This window comes from Cervus elaphus, chromosome 13 (assembly GCF_910594005.1).
Source record: "Cervus elaphus chromosome 13, mCerEla1.1, whole genome shotgun sequence".
In the NCBI taxonomy this organism is placed as follows: Eukaryota; Metazoa; Chordata; class Mammalia; order Artiodactyla; family Cervidae; genus Cervus; species Cervus elaphus.
Window position 1 is genome coordinate 10,123,655 of NC_057827.1, and position 17,186 is coordinate 10,140,840.

The 17,186-nt window shown below is 43.4% G+C and overlaps 1 protein-coding gene across 4 annotated transcripts in view; it reads right to left on the reverse strand.

Moving 5' to 3' along the window:
* Positions 1–9,337: 9,337 nt before the first annotated feature.
* ASB7 (ankyrin repeat and SOCS box containing 7) overlaps positions 9,338–17,186 on the reverse strand; it is a 51,532-nt gene continuing 43,683 nt past the window's right edge. For 3 of the 4 annotated variants that reach the window (XM_043921339.1, XM_043921340.1, XM_043921341.1), the window contains one exon: positions 9,338–12,708. In XM_043921339.1, coding sequence (XP_043777274.1) covers positions 12,569–12,708 — 140 coding nt within the window. In that variant the 3' untranslated portion in view covers positions 9,338–12,568. Of the gene's footprint in view, positions 12,709–13,058; positions 13,159–17,186 lie in introns of all 4 variants that reach the window. The other variant, XM_043921342.1, reaches the window with a different exon arrangement.

Sequence of the window (17,186 nt, forward strand, 5' to 3'; positions counted from 1 at the left end):
GACATCCCAAGATGACTCCATGCTGGTGGCTCTCAAGAGTGGCTCCTGGGCCGGCAGCAGCCCCACTGGGTACAAACCTACACTCATCTCCTAGCTGATTCATTTGATTTCCTTTTTGAAAGCAGGGAACGACAGCTTAGCCCCCAAGAAGTCTAGGCTGCATCCGTGGGCTGGGTAAGGGTTCGCGGGTGCTGGGTTCCCTTCGGGGCTCCCTGGGACCTCAGGCTGCACCCAGCCTGACCACCTGCCATCAGTAATTCGGAAAATGCTGCTTATCCTTCTCGCACCTTTGGGACGCACCGCCGGCCGCCTGCCTCGTGGGTGGTGCCAAGGCACATGCTGGCTGGAGCAGCCAGAGCCAGTCTCCCCCACCCCTGAGCAGGCCAGAGCTGTCATTATTAATGTTTGGCAGACATATTATCTACAAGCTGTTAAACTAGGTTGAAGAATAATAACAGCAGGATAATAGAACTACAGGCTACTGGTTTTGTCTGTGCCCAACTTAAATTAAGCAGTTGCAAAAGATAATTAGAGACATAAAGGCCTAGACATAGAGTCAGCTTGTCATGTGGTAGGAAAGATTTGTAATCTTTAATCACATAACACATAGAGAGCTATTCAAGGCTGCCCATAAACTTAGTTGCTGTTCAGTCGCTAAGTCACGTCTGACTCTCTGCAACCCCATGGACTGCAGCATACCAGGCTCCTCTGTCCTCCACTATCTCCCAGAGTATGCTCAAATTCACGTTCATTGTCCAGTGCTGTTCCATGTCCAATTTTAACTGTTGCTTCTTGACCCACATACAGGTTTCTTAGGAGACAGGTAAGGTGATCTGGTAGTCCCATCTCCTTAAGAATTTTGTTCATCCCTTGAATCAGTAATGTTATCCTCTCATCCTCTACTGCCCCCTTCTCCTTTTGCCTTCAGACCCTGATGCTGGGTCTTTTCCAATGAGTCAGCTCTTCACATCAGGTGGCCAAAGTATTGGAGCTTCAACTTCAGCATCAGTCCTCCCAATGATATTCAGGACTGATTTCCTTTAGGATGGACTGGTTGGATCTCCTTGCAGTCCAAGGGACTCTCAAGAGTCTTGTCCAATACCACAGTTCAAAAGCATCAATTCTTTGGTGCTCAGCCTTCTTTATAGTCCAACATTCTCACATCCATACATGACTACTGGAAAAACCATAGCTTTGACTAGATAGATGTTTGTTGGCAAAGTGATGTCTCTGCCTCTTAATATGCTGTCCAGGTTTGCCATAGCTTTCCTACCAAGGAGCAAGCATCTTTTAATTTCATGGCTGCAGTGATTTTGGAGCCCATGAAAATAAAGTCTCTCACTGCCTCCACTGTTTCTCCATCTATTTGCCATGAAGTGATGGGACCAGACGCCATGACCTTAGGTTTGAATGTTGGGTTTTAAGCCAGCTTTTTCACTCTCTTCACCGTCATCAAGAGGCTCTCTAGTTCCTCTTCACTTTCTGCCATTAAAGTGGTACCATCTGCCTATCTGAGGTTATTGATATTTCTCCTGGCAATCTTGATTCCAGATTGTGAATCATCCAATCTAGCCTTTAGCATGATGTACTCTGCATATTAGTTAAATAAGCAGGTGACAATATCCAGTCTTGTTGTTCTCTTTCTCCAATCTTGAGCCAGTCTGTTGTTCCGTGTCTGGTTCCAACTGTAGCTTCTTGACCTGCTACAGGTTTCTCAAGAGGCAGGTCAGGTGGTCTGGAACTCCCATCTCTTTAATAATTTCCCACAGTTTGTTGTGATCCCTTGAATCACAACAGTCAAAGGCTTTAGTGGAGTTAATGAAGCAGAATTCCCTTGCCTTCTCCATGATCCAGTGGATGTTGACAATTTGATCTCTGGTTTCTCGGCCTTTTCTAAACCCAGCTTGTCCATCTGGAAATTCTCAGTTCACGTACTGCTGAAGCCTATAAAACAAGGGACTCATTTCACATGTGGCTTCTAAGAATCACTAGAACTTCTATACACACAACTACGGACAAGTAGGTAGGCAGTTTCTGTAACATCTCATAGTAACTGTCGGATTTTTCTCATTCTCTCCCATTTGCCATGGAAGAGCCTAGATTTAATACCCAAATGCAATGGTTCTAAGGGAGCCTCCAAACCAGCAGTGTCTACATTATCTGCATTAGAATCACAGATTCTCAGGCTCCATCCCAGCCCTAAGGCATCAGAAACTCTGCACGGCTTGGCAGTATTTTAACTAGCCCTCTAGGGAATTCTGATGTCCACTCAAGTCTGAGCCCCACACCCAGTAATGCACACAGAGGTGCACCAGAATTCCACACTCTTTGAGTTTAGAACGTGGAGGTCCTCAGTCACGCACAGCCCTACCCAGTCTCCACATACCTGGTCTCCCCACCGAAGCCCCGTTTCTTTCTGCTCCCAGGCACACTCCTCATCATCTGGGCTCCCATGCTGGCTGACTCTGGTGCTGGCATGATGCTGGCCCCTTTCTGGTGCTCCAAAAATATGTGTTGAATGGGGAAGCAATCCTCAACTGATCAGCTCCAAACTTTACCTGATTTTGTAAACATCTCAGTAAAGAACATGAGGGTGGAGTCTGTTCAGGTTGTGTCAGGAACCTCCCAGCAGCACTAGGCTGGGGTTCAGCTGCATCAGGAAGACCAAAGAACTGCTCTCAGGAGCTTTATTACTGTTAACAGGGTCCAGTCTGACTGGAGGAACAGATCAACTTACCTATCATGTAATGTTGAGGTTCTACTAAGCAAGAATTTTATTTCTGTCCATTAAATCCATTGAAACAGAAAGTGATTGAAGAACATTTTAATTTATAAACATTTTAAATGAAAAAGGTAGTAATGGTATCAGTTAATCTCAGGTCAGGTCAGGTCAGATTTTTTTTTTTTTTTCTTGAACCTCCTAATAACTTCCTAAACATCAAGCATTTCCATGAAACTAGGCAGTTAATTACAGGCTTTATGAGTAAGTGCTTCTACAGAATAATATATGGTTTAGACGTTCCATACTGGAGTCTGTGTACTTGTCCTTTTATCTTAATGCATGAAAGTGTCAAGAACAAGGGGTTACATACTTCGAGGAGCCAGCCTGGCTCAAGAGTGGGAACTGAGATGGCATCCCCTGATCCTGCTTGCTGTGGTCCCCTGCAGGGCCCATTCTGGCAACAGGGACCCTCTGGGTGGCCTCAGGCAGATGAGTAACATCAAGCCTCACCATCCAGGACCCTCCAGGTTGCTCCTGTTCCCATCCCAGTCCTGAGACAACATGGGACCCTGCAGAGGACTGAGCGCGTGGTGACGCGGAGGCTGGACCAGCCCACATTCCCTGCTGCCAGGCCGCAGGCAAGGCTGGCAGCCTCTCCTGGGTCTGTGGCATGGGACCCCCAGGTCGCCTCCAGCTTCACAGGTCTCTCTGCACCCCCTTCTCACTGAAGACAGAGCCTGGTCCAGGACCGATATGGAAACAGTTAAGCCAGGAAATGACACGGTGGGGGAGGAGGGTGCCCAGGGAGCAGCCCCCAAGCCCTAGCCCCATCAGGGCCCGAGGGGGACTCTGCGCCCGGGAGGCAGGAGGTTTGCACCATGCTAGTCGCTGACCTCAGTGTGGCCTTCGGGCAGGACCCCCAAGGTGGTGGGCGAGCCGCCCTTGGCACTGGGCTGGCAGGGAGACAGATGCTCAGAAATGCTCCAGGGGTCAGCCAATGTGCTGTTTCTGACCCTAGGGAGCTACATATCCCTCTGACGACGTGACGGCCCAGACTCTCCTCCCTGGAAAAGTCGTGTATGCACACGTACAACGTCTGCACACCCTGAAGAGGGTTTCCTAGTTCTGCATGAAGAATTCGAGGAGCAGAGGCACAGAGGAAAAACAGCAGCTGGGACCTGTGATGAGAGAGGCAGCGGGAGCTCCTGTTGGGAAGAGACATGAAAACCTGGCCCGGCAGAGCTGGGGGGAGAGCGGGGTGGGAGGACTCCAGTTCAGCCCTGACTGTGCAAACGATCAGGACACCCACGGAGCAGAGGGGAGGCGAGCACTGCGCGGGAGCAAGTGCAGAGCCCACTTCCGGCTTTCTTGCCTGGCCCCAGGGCTGTGAAGGGGCTATCTACCTGTCTCCTCACTCCCCAGACATCTGGGAACCACTGCCTGCCTCCTCACAGGTGTTGGTCCTGCTGGGCCATAGAGCCTAAGGCAAGGCCAGATCCCTGCCTTCCAGATGCTTCTGGTGTGGCAGATGGACACGCAGACGACTTTCTCCCCTGGAAAGAACTACAGGGCGACCCCTTCAACGAGGACGGGGAGGGAAGGGCATCCTCATGGCTGGGACAGCAATGTCTTGGAGAAGCCGCCCCAAGGGACACCAGCCTGGGACAGGCTGAGTGCCCAGCAGGGTGGGACCCCTCCTGTGCTCCCACCAACCACAGGACTACCAGCTCCCAGGTACTCACAGCTGGTACCAGCCCCCTCCATCAGCCCCTCAGCTTCCCATCCCCTCCAGACATGACCAGCCCAAGTTACTGTAAGTCCACAGGCGGCCCTCAACACAGAAGCCCTGCTCACAACTACACAACTACAGCTGATCTCTCTGCAGAGGGGCCACAGGCCTATTCCCCTCCCTAGGGAGGAGAGAGCCATACTCTCCTTTCTAACACATTTTCTTTCATCAGAACCTCATACTGCCATCTCAGGCATTCTTTCTAAGCCACACACACACACACACACACACACACACACACACACACACACACACACACACACACACACACACACACACACACACACACACATCCCTCTGGGCTAGATGGCATCACACACCTGTCATTTACATGTTATGGAGCAGATATACCTAAGGACGGACTTAGGAATCAGGACAAAAGACAAGCGTTCTGAACAGGCTCCAGCAGAGTTGCTGCTTCCGAGGCCACGCTGGGTTGGGACACAGCAAAGCTGGGCAGGCTCGGGCAAGGCAGTGTACCACGTTTTTAAAGGGCCCAAGGCAAGGCTGCGATGGCTACCAGCTCTGCCTGGCTCAGAGCCAGGCTCCTGGGGCACCTTGTCTGTCATCAGACTGTGGCCATGGCCCTGGTCCACTGCTCCCAAGGGGCCTGCTCTCCCCACACAGAGAGGCCAGAGGCAAGGGACTCGAATCTCTCCATCTCTGACATTACTAGGAGCTAATGAACCAGGATGAACTAGGAGGCCCTAACCACTACGCCTCATGCTCGAGAAATACCTGCCGGGGTGGGGATGTGTGGCGACTGTCACTGGGTTCAGCAGGAAGCCGAAAGAGAAATGACTACCTTGATACTGATGTCTCCACTGTAATTTTAACCGTGAGACCTCAAAATGTTCTATGGACAGTATAACGAATCAGTTACCTCAGCCTCAAGAACCGATAAATCAGGGTAAACTAACAAATGATAGCCTCCAAGTCGGCAGCTCCACTTAGCTCACCATATCTAAATGAATTTTCTATTTGCTGGAGATCATTATCTGACAGATAAACTTATCAATCAGCTTCTTACAGGAATTTCAACTGCGGCCTCTAGGTAAGAAACACCTATTTTGAAGTGTACACAAGTGCTATGTAACACAAGGATATTTATGTCAGTTCAACCTTAATTCTAAGTCAAAACACCCAAGTTCCTCTCTCTACTCCTATAACTCTCAACAGAAAAATACACTGTGAATGTGAGGGATCATAATATATGATGAAAAGATGGTGGTGGATCAATCTCTTAGCTGCCTGTAATGAAAACTGAAACAAACAAAAAAGCTGAGTATAAACACCACTGGCATCTCTGTGCAGCCTCATACGTGCAGTTACTCAACTTGCCCTGTAAACACAGAATCAAACAAACACTGGCAATGCTGTTCCTAAGGGTGCCCCCCAAACCTAATTTCTTACAGTCAAGATTATTCAAAAAGCACAGTGAAGACCAAGATGGAACTCTCAGCAACTGTTTTGTAGGAAATTAGTCTTGTGGATGCATGGGCTTTAAATCCAGAAGGGATAAAGTCCTGAGCCCGGCTAACTTTCGCCAAAACGTATCTCATTCCATCACTGTTAACAAGTGACCGAGTTCTGTTCCACAGAAAACACACCTGACGTGAGTGAGGGCTGAGCTGCCGGCAGGCCAGGATCGCGAGGACCCTGGGGCTGGGGAGCTGGGGCCGAGCCTTCACTGGCGGTCACTGGGGCAGGGCCACAGCTCCCAGCCACCTCAGTCCTCCACTCGTAAGAGAAGGGCTCCTTTGCCTGTAAAAGAAAGGGTTTGGACTGGATTAACTCACGCGAAGAATACTGACTGAGCGCCCACTACGCGAGGGGACCAGGCGGGCACAGCAGAAAGGAGCAGCGGTGAGATGCCGTAGCCAGCAGGGCTCCTCCGCTCCCCAGACAGGGAGGGCATCCACGCCGCACGGGAGAGGGCGAGGGCACACCAGGGGTGGCGGGCCGGGCGCTGCACCTCAGTCCCCACCGAGCTGCCCGGAGACGGGTGGGGGCGCAGCTGTGACCCGTGAAGACACCTCAGTGCGCTGGACTTGCAAGGGGAGGCGGGGGAGCCTTCAGAGGCTCAGTGCACTGTGGGGGCCCTGGGAGGGGGACTCCCGGCGGGCAGGATGCCCCATGACCAGAGTCCCGGGGCTTGTTTGGGAGTCTGCCACCCCGGTGCCTGCATGTCACGATCACGGGGGTCCGCTGCTCAGGGACCATGTCACCGAGGGGAGGGGAGGGCTGAAGGGTGGGGGCGCAGGAGAGGAAGGAACAGCAAAACACAGTCCTGGCAGGAGGTGCCTGAGATCTGGAGCTGAGAAATGCTGATGCTGCCGTCCACACGGCCCTGGGCTCCTTGAAGGCTTGAGGAAATAAAGTAACTGGCTGACAACCAACTGCCACAGGCACCTATGGCTCTTTCAGCAAATACTGTGTGAGACCCAGGCAAATGAGACCCAGGATCTGTCCTTAAGGAGGTCACCGTGCAATGGATTTAAAGAAAATGACTTCTTCAGAACATCGGTAGTAAAAAAAATTTTTTTAAATATAAAAAAGAACATCAGTAATAAACTAGGAAGAAATGCAATTTGTTCTCTCTGGTGCTACCCAAGATGGAAAACGGATGTAGCCCAGTCTTATTCGTCTTCTTAAATGATATTACACTATATTTCCTAATGATATTAAGCTGCATTTCCATCCATGTAAGGAGGGAACTAAAAATCTTAAAAAAAAAAAAGCAAGTGGGTGAGGCCATGCCTTGTGCACATGTGTGTACTTCACTAAAGGGTTAAGGGGACAGAAGCAAGAGAGGGAAAATTTAGAAAACCTCTACAGAAATACAAAATGGTCATGTACAGTAAGTCCACCCCTACAAGTGTTCTTTTTTTTTTCAGTAAAGAAAAAGAAAATTAAGTGGTGACCTGACCCAAAACTATCAGAGGAAGAAAAGCAACATTAGTTCAAGACTGAGAAGCAAGAAAAATCTGAGTCTGTTTGCCAGATAAAATAGGAAGTATCTGCAGCTGGATTCCCTGTGCCGGTCACAAAGCGTCAGTTTACTCATCACGTAACTGAGCTTCTCAGCTTCAACTGATCCCCTTGTCCAAACGCAGCCATCTCACTTCTGATTCATAAAATACTATTTCACAGAAAGTGAGTCATTTAATGACTACCTAATGTAACATAAATTACACTTTTATGCATTTAAAACAATTTCCTAATTACAAGGAAACATTAAAAAAAGGTTCCGAGTGTGATTTTTTAAGATGCTGGAACAAACCAAGATTTAATATAAAATATATATAATAACTACACATGATTTTTTTTTTTTGAGGCCGTATCTGCAACAGAGTAGAAATATTTTGCTTTAATCTGATCCTTTACTTCTAATGGTTTATGGGTCTTCAGAATTGATGAAGCACTTAGCCTGCGGGTGCAGAATTGAAACCCAGCAGGAGACACTCTAGGCACAGGCGAGTAAGAAATGGAAACACCACACTTGGTAGAAAACACTCCACAAGAGGAGTTCACGCACTGCAACAACACTGCCACTTTTGGGTTTTATTCACACAATGATCTCTCATAGGACTTCAGTCTTTTCAAATGGGATTGAGCATTGTTAACTGTCACTCAAAAATCAGTTTTTCTGGAAGATAAATATCTACAAAATGTACCATGATCTTAGAGAAATATAAGACTTTGATCACTATTTATCAGCAGAGCCATATGCTGGTTGACCTTTTTGTTTTTTATCTAAGAATCAAGAGATCTTACTATAAACCTTACTGGTAACGACAAAATAATGATAAAATAAAGCCAAACTGTCTTTGTATCTTAGGAGTCTACATCAACCTAAATAACAGTATCTGGCAGTGGATATTTAAAATCTTTACTGGTATTGAAGCTAATATAAACTCTGACATCAAAATATGTAAGATGTGTTATGAGAACATAAAGCCACATTGTTACATAAATACAAAATGATATAAGTCCACTTTCTTTTATCTTTGAAACCCAACTACATGGGATGTGGAGACTTTTTTTTTTTTTAATCAACTAGATAATCTGTTTTATCAATAGCTAGTAAGCCATTTTTTGTAAATTGTCTTTCAGCTGAAAAAACAATACACTACTTACATCATATTGGAAAAGGAATGACCTCAAGATTTCCAAGCAACACAGCTATTTTTCACATCTGAACTCCCCTGCTGATCATTAGGAATAGTTTCAAATGTCCGATTCTTGGCTTCCATTTGTGCCAAATCCTGGACAAGTCTGTAACAAGGTTATGGCTGCAAAACACTGTGTTTCTGCACGAGGTGCTAAGTTGTCTGCCCTCCCTTCTTAGCACACCATCACTCATTAGTCTGAGGCCTCTCCTAAATCAAGCTGTGCTTATGGGACACAGAGGAAGTATGAAATCAAAGCTGTTTGTTATATCTCTTGCAAGCTAATAAACTACCTCAAATTCATTATTTAACTGAATATACTGTTCTGTGCTTAGAGATGCTGTGGTCCAAACTCTGTCCTCAGTCAGAATGAGGCAGAGGTGAATCTGGCCCCAAAAGGCTCAGTGGCGGATCAACACGCAGAAGAAGGGGATAGATAGTCTTTTGTTGGAGGGTATTTGAAGAATGTGTTAAAAAACAGGGTGGGGGCGGGGAGGATTCTTAAATGATCTAAAATAGTGCTACTTCCTGTATTACATTCTTACCCAATTCTTAATTATCTAAAATGCTGAGTTCACTTTCTTTCTTTTGACCAAATAGCTGGAAGTATTAAAAAGTTAAGGCAGACTAGAAATAAAACACAGTTCCACTATGTTTTAAACCAGATTTAAGTGATTTTTTTTTTTTAATTCAAACTGACCCAAAGCAAAACTTACATTACAAAGGAAGAACAAAATACATTATGATATAACACACTAGGAGTTACATGAGAGCTAAATTTGTGGGCCAAGGGCCTCATCCCAGTGACACTCTGGGCTGATGTGCAATTCTGCAGCAAAGTTAGAACCTCCGTTTTTGTATGGTCCGCTGTGGTAATTAAACTACACATTCTCATCTTGTAGGGTGTGTATCTGACAAACCAAGCTAGACTCCCTCATGCTCCAGATGTGTACTCTTGCTACTGCCAGAACACTGAATTCTCTAGCGGAAATGCTGCTCCAAGCAGGACTGATAATGAATTAAAAAAACAGAATTGTCAAGTCCTCCAAACTAACAAGCGTGGATTATTCTGTAGTAAATAGTTTAGAAATATGGAAATTAAATAATCTAAAAAACACCCTTACTCTGCTGTACATTTATAAACACAAATATTTACACACACAAAAAAAATCTTCCGTTTGCAAAAGATGAGGTTTGCAGTTCATTAATGATCATAATCTTTTATGAGCTGGTGTCTTTGGTGTACTTGCCAAATACATTTTTATAAAGGTTTAGTAACAGGCTTAAATAATAAATTTCAAAAGAAACACAGAAGGATCAGTGACAAATTTGATACTATTCTGAACATTTCAGTCAAGATTCTGGAAAAACCAGTTGATTTTCTGAAAACATCTGTCCTCATTATGTTACGACAGAGTGCTTCTCTGCCAATCAAACTGGAGAGCAGACCTGCACATTCATCCCTGTATTCCACCAGTTACCAACTTTGAGACATTTTAGTTACTGTTAAAGATGATATGTGATTGGGATTCTAGTAACAACAAAAATAAAACATTCTTTTCAAGCTTCCAGAAAAATCAAACCTCAAACAAATAATGGAATTACACACTTCTTCATTAAATAGAAATTTGGATTCCAGGAAGAGCTCTCATAATTTTTTTTTTCCTCTTAAGTCTAAGCAGCAATACAGAGCAAAGAATTTACCTTAATCTGATCTTTTTACTTGGAATTTCCTGACTCTAAGTCAGCGGTGAACTTAGTTTTGGAGATCTCCGAATGGCCGGGGAAAGAAAATCATTTTAAACTAACTGAATAAATTAATAGACACATGAGGAGATGAGCCCTGTGCGAACATAACAGTAACATCACTGCTCAAAGGCAGGGTTCTGCCTGCCTTCCCACATCCCTGTCTCCCTGGCCTGGGTTCAGGGAGAAGCAACACCATTCATTTCCAGCCAAGCCAGGTCCCTGATGCCAAGTGTGCCTTAGCTCTGACCTGGTTATTGGTTTCCAGAAGGAGAACACAGCTCAGCTCCTAGCTTCACAAGGATTCTCTCTCAGAAGATAACTTTTTGGAGATATTTTTATGGGAAAAAAGTCAGAATACCCATTTCTATCGATCACACCCCAGTTACAGTTTTTGGATGGTTGCAAAACTGGCCACACACTGAGTGGTTCCCTGCGGAAGAGGCTACGTACCCCATCCGTGATCCCTCGCATCACCCTCTTCCCGAAGCTGCCCACTGCTCAGAAACCTGCTCCCAGCCCAGGCCCAGCAGAGCAGGTATCTGATGCCAGAGCTACTTCGCATCCAAGAGAATAAATTTTGTGCTTGAGGAAATATCACTGTTGGCTCTGATAAAGGATAAAACCAGAGGAGACTCCTAATTCTACCTAGTTATACTTTTCAGGTGAAATAACTTTATACTTAATGACTTAAAACTAGAAATTGAGACAAGAGAAGCCCTTTCTTTTGTAAACTTCTGATAATAAATTTATTACTAGTGTGTAAATATTCTGAAATTTCCCAAAGCACTAAGGACAATACTGGGATAGTTTTAAAGCTTCTTCTGGAACTAATACGATGACACATCAAGCACAGGGCTCATTTCCAAGGGCATCTCCATAGATTCCTAATACCTCTGGAACCACTGTTATTCACACTTTATCATATTTATGTTTACACTGCAAACATATGCCGATCAACCCAGAAAATAACTGTTCTGAAGAGCATCACTGTGTATAACTTTAAAATAGATAGGAAATGCTTAATTAGCATATTAGAAATTAACCAGACTTACAAATGTGCACCCATTAGAAATTTTACCCTTTAGACATTTTATTTCAACTGGGACGAAATAAACACCATGAAACCATCCCAAATTATTTATCCATTAAAGCCAAATGATTTAACAGTATTTTGGCTATTTTTAGGGAATACTCTACCACCAGGACATGAAATTTTCTGCTTAAACTGAAGTAAAAGACAAAGCTTAAAATGGAAATTGCAACTGACACTATGTTCTGCAATTAAAATTAAAGTGGCAGTTCCTGTTCTCACAGGCATGTCAAAGCCAGCTGTGGAATGAGGAACATCAAGTGAAATAATGGATAAAATACACCAGAAAGAGTTTGCACTGGAGGCACTATTTTAAAAACAGAATACACGGGCTTTATAAAGTTTTTTTCTTTCCCACTAATTGTTTTAAAAGCACAATTCAACTAGAGACAGAAGTTGAGACTCAACGTCTCTGGGTAGTGTACTACAGCTGTTAAAAGTGAGTTAGAACGAGCACACCAACAAAGGCAGAGGGATTGTAAGTCATCCAAAGCTACATTAATTAGGAAAAGAACAGTTTGAAACAGCCAATTTGTACTCATTAAAATGAATGAGGTGACGGCATTACTTAAAAAATTTCTTAGGGCATTTTCCAGTAGGACCCTGGATGCCCTGGCTGAAATTGTGCCTCCAAACTGTAACAAGTGCTCTGCTGGTTTATAATATTGTGCACGCCAATGAAACCATAAATTTGGAAAGGGTCAATTCTCCACTCCAAACCTGCTTGTGTCATTTTGGAAAAACAATTGTTTTAAATGCAATGTTGTATAGAAAGCTTGGACCTCTTAAACTTGGACCAAGAAACCAAATTAAGACCTTCAAGCATGTGGTGTGTGTGTGTGTGTGTGTGTGTGTGTGTGTGTGTATAAAAAAACCTCTCCCCTACAATGAAAACCAACCAAACAAACAAAAAAACCTGTAAGTGTATACCTGCTTTCTGACTTCACAGCAAATCAGAAATTGCATAGGATATACTTTGTGCAAGGCAAAAAGCCTTTTAAGTATCTGGAATATAACTCCTAATCTTGCTCACAGTTCTCTGTGTATCAGATATCATCAAATTTGTGTTTTAAGTAGTCTTTCATGACCTTGGCAATTGGTAGTTCATCAAGTAGTTTTAGGTTTTGAAGGCCTATACACTGTCGAATTTTAATTCGGCACAGGTCCTGCAAGTTTCTGGGCTGTCCTAAAAAGACAGAAAAAAGAAAATGTTACAAAGCTGCAAAACACAACATTTAAGGAGGGCTTTAAGGTTCTGAAAGGAGTATTTTATTTCATTGGGAAGTGTCTCTCTACGGACTTTACATGCAAAGGAGCAGAGAGATGAGCTAGGAGGATGCATCCTGGGTACCATTACATGGCATCTCACTGATCCTTTTCACAGCGCTGGATGGTGGGTAGTTTCACTTCCATTTGACAAATCGGGACACTAAGGATCAGTGATTTTAGTCAACTGCTCAACATCAGACAACCAACTGAAGTGTTTGAGACTGAGACTAAAACCAGTTCTTCTGATTCTCAGCCTGGTTTTCTTACCATTACAAATCGGAATGTCAGCTCTTGTCCCAGGTAGGCCTCTAATATGCGGGTTGAACCTGTGTGAGCAAATCCCTCTTCTGGGCCTCAGTGACTCCACCTGAAAAGTGAGGGAGCTAAGTTCCTCCTATCAGCTCCCTGTCCAGGGCATGGACCCCAACCCCGGGGAGTTCTCCCAAATGAGGTGTGCCCCTCTGTTCCCCATGATTCTAGACACAGCAGAACCCTGCTGTGGGGAGAAGGGAATGGACTGGGAGGGCGGGCAGGGAGGTGGAAAAGGCATAGCAAACTATCCTGAATTTTCGTGTCTTCAAATATGCCATCCTGACCATCTGCCAATAAAAACCTATGCTATAAATGAACTCAAAAAAAAAAAAATTACACATTGCAATTTCTTTCACCTTTGAATACTGTGTTTCACCAAAACAATAGAGATGACCACAAACAAGAGCAAAATTCTTTGCTACCGAGCCTCAGAAGTGTTTGGATTCACATAAATTTCTACTTTCGTATTAAATGGCAATAATGATACAAATTAACATATGTTGAATGTGTAGTAGTCTTATAGGCTCCTGACATACACTAACTTGTTTTTATCCTTTTACGAGGGAAGTACTTTGATCATCAACCCCATTTTACAGACTGCTTGCATCTCCAACATTAAGTAACATGCTTAAAGTCAAGAACAATGCCATACTTCAGCAGTTCTCAAACTTTTTGGTCTCAAAACCTCTTTACGCTTTAATTACCATGCAAGAAGTTTAAACAGAAAGTTCAGAAATACATATTAATTCATTTACAAATAATAAAGATAAGCCTATTACATTTTAACATAAATAACACTGTTATGAAAGTAACAATATTTTCAAAAATAAACAAAAAGAATGGCATTTTTTCCCATTTTTGCAGGTTTTTAAAGGTCTGGATGAATGGATAATAGCTGAAGTCTCATGTATGCTCTCATATCCAACCTGCTGGGATGAAACCACATCACCCAGTCTCTGAGGAAGTTCACTTACTCTCGTAAAAGAAGGAATGTGGAAAAGACAAAAAATGTCTCAGTATTACAAGGAAAATCATTTTGATCTCAATATCCTGAAAGGGTCTGGTTAATTCCAGGAGTCCCTGGGCCATCCATGGAGGACTACTGCTATACTTCGTACTTACTTGAATTGTACCTGTTTATAGGGATCACCATTATTAAAAGTTATAAATGAAAAAGGGTCCTTAAAACTCAGACCTCTGCACTGTAAGGCCTGTGTGATCATGCGCTTTCCGAGAGGCCCTAAATACATGGTCTCCTAGCAGAATCACAGCTGAAGCTACTGCTCTCCTGAAGAACGGCTGTAAGCCAGCAGCACGGATCTCCATGGATGTCCGCCTGAGGACTGTGTGAGGCTGCTGTGCGCTCTCGGTGAGGCTACATCCTCCTCACCATCCAGATCTCCGCTAAAAAGGCCACGTCATCAGAGCAGACGAGGTCAGGTTCCCTCTCAGATACTTCCTGAGTTCCGTTTCTCTGGAGTACTGAACACGGCTATGATTTCACATTTACTCGGTGATTACCCATTAATGCCCATCTTCTCCCTTATACGTTCCATGAGGGTAAGACGATTTCTGGCTGCCAACACCTGACACAATCAATACTCAACAAATATTAGCTGAACAGATGAATACTTAATAAGCTTGTCCTAAGAGTATAAAACAGTCAACTGACTCATTGCAAAACACACCCATGTCAACAGCAAATCATTTCTTATTATCTGTTTTGAAATATTTTTCATCACCATTCATGGGCTACCTTTAGGAAGAAAATAAATTATCAGTCATTTTTCAATAAATGCTTAAACTATTTGATCTACAAATGCAAACCAGAGTATGAATCATATTTGAATCTTTTTTTAAAAAGAATTTGATTTTCCTAAAAGATGGCAGGTTCTTTTGAAGTACAATATTAATGAAAAGAGCAACCACAATGTATTCAAGGCAAAACAGATGAGATAAAATTGACATATATAAATATACATGTATACTTAAATGAAAACATCATCTAACAATGTGGAAAAATTATTATATTACTGGAATTTGCTTAGCTAAGGTAGAAAAGGTGAAGACAAAAGGTCTTGTTTTGTGGAAGATTACAGTCTCCAAAAATGAGCACAGTATCTCCAAAGACCTCACGGCTCTTCTTTAAATAACATGACTGGATACCCCAGTGTTAAGAGACAGTATCTGGGTTCCCTCTCCTAGAAACTGACTATGGTGAAACTCATAAATCAGAGCTCCCAACTGACTCTTGAGACATTCACTCCTGGCACACAACTATCACCAGGCCATTAAGTCTACAAAAAGGAACTGAGGTCACCACCCAAAAGTCCAGGCTGAGCTCCTAGCCAACTGCCTACACAACTAGCCAGGCATCAGAGTGAGACATTTTGAAGGTGGAAAGACCCCAGTCAAGTGGAGTGACCCCAGGAAGATGACAATGCTTGGTGCAGAGAAATAAAATAATCAACTGTTATCATTTTAAGCCACTCAATTTTGCAGCATTAGATAACTGAGATTCTGGAATGTGGAAGTAGGGTGTTACCATTAAAAAAAAAAAAAAAAGAAATCTAATAGGTAGCTTTGTCATTGGGACCGGGAAGGGGGAAGAGCTTTGATGAGGCTGACAGTCAGGGCTAAAAGTTTTTAAAATGTTACTAGAAGCTAGAGGACAGGGAAGATATAGTTTGGCAACACTGTCACCTGGGGTAAGGGGAAAACTGGAAATGCCCTAACAATCTAGGTAAGAAAATTTCCCAGGCAGAATATTACAAGTGCCACTGGCTCTCCTCATTGGCTGTGATAAATCGAAAGAGGGCCAAGATGAGCCAGCAAGTTGAATTCAAGGGACACAGCTTCAGAAAGCCACCATCCGCAGGAGCTACTGGTGCATGAGCCTTTCCAGGTGAAAATGTGCTTCCTATGCCTGAATATCAGAAAGCTTTACTCAATTTGCTACTGAATTCTCTTCTTCTTAAGCAGTGTGTTGCAGCAGTCTCAATGTTTGAAGATTTCTTGACCATATGTAACTCCTGTCTGCAGAAATACCTCGAATAGTAAAAGCCACAGTTAAACCACCAACTGTTATACCCAGTAGCTCTTGGGTGAGCTACTTAGCCTTCTACTTTGGTTTCCACATCTAAGAACTGAGGATGACCTACACAATAGGCCTTACAAGCATAAGAATTAGTTTTGGTAAAGTGCTTACAACAGGACCAGGCATATAGTAAGAGTTATAGAGTATTTGGTATATAAATGTTAAAACAGTAATTTTAAATACTGGAAGGATATAATGTTTTGGTTCTCCTTCTCAGAAAAGTAGAGGGCTCCTTCTTGGAAGGAGCTCTGTTTTCCTGCTGCTAAGATGGTAAGAAAATGAGTTGACAGTTCCATAGTAAAGGAGCATGATGCCCAGTTCTAGGCAAACTGATGGAAATTATATTCTGGAAATCACTACATGACTTGGATTAGGCAGAGATGGGGGAACCTTGTAGAAGAAGCTGTGCAGTGATGAAGTGAGGGGTGTCCACAAATACACAGCTATGTCCTCACCTTGGCAGGTAGTGGCACTGGGTGAAAAGCAGGCTACATGATAAAAAGTAATAAAGACTACTCATTGTAATGATTGCTATTTCCAAGACTATTTAAGGAGCCATTTTTTTCCAGGAAAATCATTTTAGGAATAGAGGATTATGACTGAATAAAGAAGTACAGGCATACCTTATTTTATTGCACTTTGTAGATACTGCATTTTTACAAATTGAAGGCTTGTGGCAACAAGTTGAGCAAGTCTATCAATGCCACTTTCCCAACAGCACTTGCTCACTTCATGTTTTTGCATCACATTTTGGTAAGCCTTACAGTATTTCAAATATTTTCTATTTCTATTATTGTACTATTATCTCTTATTACTTTATTATTATGTTATCTGTGATCAGTGATCTTTTTTTTTGAAGCCACTGGCTAAAGGCTCAGATAATGATTGGCATCTTCTAGTAATAAAGTACTTTTTAAGTTAAGGTATGCACATTATTATTACTTTTTTTTTTTAGACAAAATGCTATTGCACATTTGGTATACTAC